Below are 7080 nucleotides of genomic sequence, written 5' to 3' on the forward strand. Positions count from 1 at the left end.
GGATCATCTTGGGCGTGGATCAGCGTGTGGTTTTTTAACAAGTCTCTTAGAAAGCCTTATTAGGAATTCCGGGATCTTAGAAATCCCGTGACCTCTAGTCCTTTCATGACAAAAGCTCGTAATGTTAGCGCCAAATCCCCCGAAGACGCCCCAAACTGTGACGCATCCCCGCCAATGCTGGGTGATGGAACCCGACCGAGTGGCCGCCATGATTTGGGCAGCAAACTTGGTTGGGCATCGGTGGTGTGAACCAGAACCCCCGGCCACACGCTGACAACACCGTACGATAATCTCATATGATTAACCCCGCGCCTTGACGCCGACTACTGCTGCATCGCTTTCTTTATAACATAATATTGAGTTTATCTCTTGCTGGGAAAAGTTATATCCACCTGTAAAAGCCATGAATGAACTAGCTGCAAACCTCACCGGATTGCGTATTGGCCGACGAACCTATGTTGGCTTTGGTGACGAAATACCGGATGAGGTTCCGTTCTACCCGTCAGGCAACCTCGCAACGAAATTGAACAACACTCCTCGTTATCTCTTTCGCATTTACTCACATGCATCTGCTGGAAAGAACAGTAGCGAATGGATGAAATCTATTGACGCCCTAGAAAACAATCTGACGGACATTTTTGCACGAGATAATGCTGCAAATATCGCTATAACCCTCAATGAGCATCTTCGATGGGAGCCAAAATCATGCGGAGACCCTTTCATATCCTGGACAACTTCGCTCCTTGTCGCGATTGAATACGCTATCTATAAGCATAAGACGGAAGGTGCTAAGCTGGAGGCAATTCATCTGTGCATTGTCGATACCACTATGTTCCCAAAGGGAGTATTCATACGAGACCTCGACCTGATCGAGGAATTCTATGACAAAGTCCCCAACGGTCAACAGATCATGGTCAAAGGTGTATGCCACACTTGGGAAGCGAGAGGACTCGACAACTTCCGTCATTTGCGAAACAAGCGACATAAGACTTACTCTGGCGTTTATTACTTCGGAGAGTTCCTCTCACAAGGACAGACAAACATGACGGGTCGTTCTTCCACGGTGACGTGCGACAAGATCATCAACAATGCTTTGTTCACTATGCTACCTCAATTCCAAGCGGAATTGGAAGATAGTAAAATACAGTGGGCGGAAGCAGTGGTAAAGTCTCGACAGTCGTTCTATATGGATATTGGGCCGGAGGCAACAAGCGCCTGCGAGTTCGTGGAGGCAGCGAAGATAGCATTGAATTTTGGGACGGTGTGGTTTCTGCCCGTGCTAGCTAATCTGCTGGCCCTGCGTCCTCGCGCAGCGCAAGATCCCGGGATTCTGGACCAGATCTCAGGCCTATTTTCAGGTGCGTAACTATTGTGAAAGGTCTAGGCTTACTAACCAATGGGTAGATGGGTCGAGGTATAGCTTATCGTCCAAAGACACCAAGATTGTGGCCAATGAGAACATCCCAGAGGTCCTGCAGTTTGGGAAGATTGTTCATGATATTAATGAAGATTATTGGGACGAGTCTGCCCATACCTTATTGAGATCTTTGGAAGAGACTGCAGGTGCGCTCTCCGACTCAAATCGCCCTACAGTAGGAAGCCAGTGCATGCTACGGAACACTAACTTCAAGTTTTTAGACATTGTTCGGCGCTTTGCAACCAGCTCTAGGACCACCGGAGCTTCCAGGCTGCTGGGTAAGGGTAATTTAGCAGGCGGTCTCTATACGATAGAGAGTAAGCATCTGCAGCCACTTGTGCAGAGCTTGACAACGCTGAATCGCATTATACAAGAACTTCAAGAAGGTACGACTTCTGCTTAGTATTATTATGCATACAGTTGTGGTCGACTGCTTTGGAGGAGTTCAGTGACTTGTGTTCTATGATCGTTGGCCCAGCATTGAAGGAAGATGCCGGTGAAATGACGCAATTGGCTGCTACTGCTCCAGCCCACAAGACCTGCGACGGAGCCTTTGAGCGAGAAGCTGAACAGGCTAATGAGGAGCTTGGTCTTACTACTAACTCTTTTGAAGATTGATTGAAACACACCGGATGGACTGTTCCTTGGAAGATGTATGCCTTCTTTAAGTTGGATCTAGCTAGTTCGGTGAAACATCGACAATAGGGTTTAAATTTTGCACGCACGCTTAACTCGCGCACAAATGAATGACCACGAGAATTGGATAGGGTCAAATTGTCTTCGGCTGTTTAATGACAGCTATGCGCGATCGACTTGCTGGAAGACTGTGACATCCAAGGCCAGGTTATGAGTTTGTCTGCTAGTAAATTGATGGTGGTAGTTGAGCGAGGATTGGATCGCGTAGAGTTAAGTTATCTATATTATAGAGCAAAGCCCAATCTCTATGCCCTCTTGGGTTGGTCTATTGATGCTTCTAGGTACAATTGTTTTGTATCTCTTGGATGCGACGAACAATATGGCCGCAAGCACGACATTTCAAACCATCTGATTTTAGCGACGCAAGATACGGGATGGATTGAATTATATCCGTTGGGTACTGTAAATAGTGATGTAGGTCGTCGCGACTGTAGATAATATTCGCGATCCGTTTTATCTTCTCTACCAGCTGCTGTCAACGATCTGGCTTTATAAAATGCATAGCAACCTCATCGGCTACAGAGGCAAACCTACAAGCCTGGTACATAAGAAGACGGTATATAAAGAGAAAAATATAGGGATAAATTGCACTACATGATTCAGGTCGCATGTTTGAAGCTGTTATAGTGACTCGGTGCTAATAGTAAGATCTAAGTAATAATAGTTCTCTATCTAATAATGAGACTGTCTAGTAGTATGATATTACCCTCTTATAGCACTTTACGCGAAAGGATGTGTCACGTTCTGTGGCAACCCCTGATAATAACATAAAATCAACCCTACACCCTGGCAATAATCAACCCTACTAGGTTTAAAGCGGGTCAGTAAAATCAACTCTACTACAGTTGATTTAGTCATTAGTTACTAGAGAGGGTCTCTTCTTTTCTCAATAAGATGGAAAAGAGATAGCATAGAGTGTATATCTAACCTACACAAGAAATTGCAATTGTGCGGGTTAGATTTAAGAATCTTTATAAGTATAATAAATCTTATTTTATTCTTATTAGAATTTTAAATATATATTATTGCACCTTGCTTCCTATGTCTTCCCATATGTTATCTTCTCCTGAAGTGATATGCTTCCGCTTGTCCAACATAGCTGACACGCCGCTTTAGGTGTTAGTCAATCTTTCTGCATTCGAGCCAACAGCAACTTGCAGGTAGAAGGCCTCAATATGCATACCGCTTACTCTGCATCATTAGCTGCACCAATTAGAGAATCTCCCAATAATTTTGCTCTCATCGCGGTATCGGCAGGCTCCGTTATAGGCTTAGGTGCCATGATCTAACGAATATTTTCAAAGAGTGAAAATATTATGAATTGTTCGCAAGGTCTAACATTCGTGGTAATAGACCCGGATGGGCAGGAGTCAAAATTCGACGCGCTGCTGTTAAAGCGTTGTCCTGCCTGAATGTATAACCAAGCACTAGTCAGAGATCCAAGTTAACCTCATGTCAGAATCAAGCTTATCCCATCGCTAGACCATTTTTCGAAAAAGAAATTTTTACCGCTGCAAGGTGAGGTAATTTAAATCAATTGTGAAGTCAGGCGCTAACTTGGTGCCTAACTGCGCCCTCACGATGTAGGTTGATGCCTGGTGATTGTCATGCACCTGATAAAAAGCTTCCATATTTAACCCCTTCAGGTTTAGTACCCATAATGTATTTCGTTTATCTCTAAGTCTTCTCGCCTTTAAGTAAAAAACAGCAAGCTACACAATGACGGACTTAGATACCCTATCGCAGCGCCAGCCACAGTTGGTCGAGATGCTTCTTCAGCCTCCAATTCTGGAGGTGTTTCGTTCCTACTTGATCATTCCCGACTTTTTGGAGTTATTCCAAGTATGCAGGCGACTTTATTTGATCAAAGACCGTACCCTTAGGTCAATTTGTGGGATTAATATCGCACTCAAGAACTTTGTGAGAGACGCTACACTGTTCCGATCCCAATTAGGACACTACAACGCGGTGATTTCAGGTTCCTTTGCCCTCAACTTCTTCCAATTAAGCAATAAGAAAGTCTCACATCTGGACATATTTGTCAAGGATGGGGCCGGGGCCGATCAATTCACGGCAGAGTTGCAATCCACTCCACTAAATCCACTGGCGGAGCCAGTGGAGTGGATGGACCTTAATCCACGGAGCCCGTCGGTGTAGTGGATCCATTTGAAGCTATCGTGAAGTGGAATGGACGTCGTGGATTAGTGGATGAGTCGATTATGTCAGCAGTTGTTTGAGTGTGAAGTTATTCTCGACGCCCGCCCTGACCTGATTAAGTACCGCTGTTCGTTGTAGTAAAGCTATTCCCAACTACTTTCTTCTTGGTGGCACTCCACCACATTCTCAAGCCACGCTGTTGCCCACTCTTGAAGCTCGTCGTCCGTCATGTGAGCCATCTTGAGGTTGTCCTTCTCTTCGGCTACTGAGACAAAGAAAGGGTCCAAATCTCGAATAATACCCGCCCTAAGCCATGAACGCAAGACTTGACACGTCCCAATAACCTGTGCTTCAAGCGGACTTCGCAGAGGTGTTACCATAGTCCCTGCTGCTGAAAAAAGACGTTCACATTCAGCGGACATCGGCTGGATCGTAAGGAAATCAAGGGCCATTCGTGACAGACATGGATACTTGAACCTTTTCTCGTGCCAATAAGCAAGAGGGTCACGAACTTGGGCATCACCACTATCATGGTTCGAAATCCAGTGCTGATACTCGTCTTCAAACGGCTCGAGGCTGTCGTCACCTTGCATCGCTGGTGCTGCGCAGCAGTTTTCTTCCAGGTATTCTTGGAACGGATTGCTGTACGTCTTCCGCCGTTTGAGAGCTGGTTTTTCGTCATTCACAGCCATTCGAGGTAACCTGGTCTCACGATACTCGTAGTGCCATACATCGTGAACGATTCGCTTGGCCTGACGAATCCATTCAGGGTTACCGGCCCACTTGCGGTCGAACCATTTCCAGCGGTACGCTGGATGGAGCGCCAGCCCAGTATAATAGATAGGCGTTTCGCTCAACAGCTGGTAGTACTTATCAAGTTTCTGCCAACCCAAATTGATGTTAATCCTGAAGTGTTCGGGGTCAGGAAAGCGTTATAGTCCTCAAGCTTGTCAAGAAGGAATTCGAAGCCTTGGATAACATCCCAAACATTACCATATGAGCCCATCCATCCACGCTTACGCTTGCGGATTTGGCCATCGCCTTCAAGCATCTTAATCGTGCACTCATAATAGCCTAGAAGCTGCGAAAAGATTTCGAGAACCTCCCAGTCCTTGTCAGATAACTGGTGTTCTGGCTCGCAAATATATGGCAGTTTGGCAGACTTCTTTGTGGTGCCCCTTTGGTCTTATGCTGTTGTTCGAACTCCACCCGGTATCGCGCGATAAGCAGTTCAATGTGATCACCCAGCTGAAGCGCACGTCGGATCATGTATAACTGCGAAAGCCATCGAGTATCGTTATCCAAAACAACGTCCAAAGGCTTCTTAGTCCTGACTTTAGGGTCAGGCGACTTGTCGAAGGCGGTCCGCTGGAGCTCTCGAAGCAAGTCAGTCAACTTGTCAGATCTATGGATAAATACCACAACATTGTGCAATTTGCCCACTGGACCCCTCTTCTGCCAAAGCAAGTGCTCGGCTTCTGATAAAGGCGCCTGCCCAGATAGTTGCCGTTCGAACGCGTCAGCTTTGTGGCCGAAAAGTATGCTTTTGGCCGAGAGGTTCAGAGTGTGGCCAAAACAGCGCCCTCGCCTAGTCTTGCCAACGAAGCCCAGCTCTCCACCAATTATCTCCATAGCAGTATCGTTGTTTTCCGCGTTATCCAGCGTGAAATATCCAATCTTGTCTTGGATCTGATAGGCTTCGATAACGTCGAGGATTTCGGCCGCGATATTTGTCCCTGTGTGACTGACGCTGAGCTCGGGGACCCCTATTGTAACCTTGCACGGCTTGTTGTTTTCGTCCCTGAAAAAACAACACACTCCATATAAAGCATGCCGATTTCCAGACCTCCAGCCGTCAAATGAGATGTGGATAAGGCCAGGCGCCTTGCGGAGTACCTCGACAACTTTCTGCTTGTGTTGTTTGAACGCTGAAGTGGCTTTTTCCTTGATCGTCGTGTGGGTAAGGTTGGCGTCACGAACCGAGACTGACGGGTTCAAGTAGTCGAATATTTCTCGCAGTTCATTTTCTTCTGCAATGGAAAAAGAATGGTTTCTAGCTACGATCCAGTTCATTAGAAGCCGTTGAAAGTGATCGCGGTCGAAACGCTTAATAACAGTGTTCGCAATTGCTTGTTCTCGTGGGTTGTGCAAGTCAAGCTTCAAGGCTTCCACGATGGACTTCTGCCCTGTCGCCTTAACACTTAGAGAATCAGCTTTCTTTTCAGCAGTTCCTTTCGTCTTGCTAAACGGAGCGCGGATTCCATGTTCGGAAAAAGAAGGTGAAGAAGATCGTTTCTATCGCGGCCCTTGAGCTCTCGCCAGAGCTACCCCTGACCAGGAGCAGATGGAATCCCCATTTCGGTAATGATAAGATAAATGCCATGGCCGAGGCAAGGCAGGCATACTGTAACGGTCCCAACGGAGTATATTGACAACTACCTGGGCGACTGCAGCAAGCATCCGGACGCTAGGGACGAAAGTGAGGAAAAGACGAAAAAGGAGAGATAAAAGGGAGCTTCCTGCAGCTCTCAAGCTTTCGTGGGTCTTTGGGACTACATTAAATTAGTCGGTGGCGGGGGCAATCCGACCCCCTTCTGCCATTGAAAAGTGAATGAATGGCGGACTACTTTTTCCTTCACTTTGTTGTTTATCATGCAAAGCTTTACCCGGCATACTGTGATTTATATAGCTTCAATGAGAAAAATGCGGCGGTTCTAACGGCACTGATTCCGTTAAATGCCAGTAAAAGCTGCGATGTCAAGAGTATGTATGTATGTATGTATATTTTTCGTCCGGGGGGCCGTAGGCCC

The 7080-nt window shown here is 46.5% G+C and overlaps 1 protein-coding gene across 1 annotated transcript; it reads left to right on the top strand.

Moving 5' to 3' along the window:
• Window positions 1-403: 403 nt before the first annotated feature.
• Window positions 404-1820, top strand: FOIG_16701 (uncharacterized protein; the record flags this gene model as incomplete). The annotated part of the gene is made up of 2 exons (XM_031218175.1): window positions 404-1358; window positions 1405-1820. The coding sequence occupies 2 exons, from the start codon at window positions 404-406 to the stop codon at window positions 1818-1820; spliced, it is 1371 nt and encodes a 456-aa protein (XP_031052113.1).
• Between the last annotated feature and the right edge of the window lie 5260 nt (window positions 1821-7080).

This window comes from Fusarium odoratissimum (genome assembly GCF_000260195.1).
Source record: "Fusarium odoratissimum NRRL 54006 unplaced genomic scaffold supercont1.124, whole genome shotgun sequence".
Lineage (NCBI taxonomy): Eukaryota > Fungi > Ascomycota > Sordariomycetes > Hypocreales > Nectriaceae > Fusarium > Fusarium odoratissimum.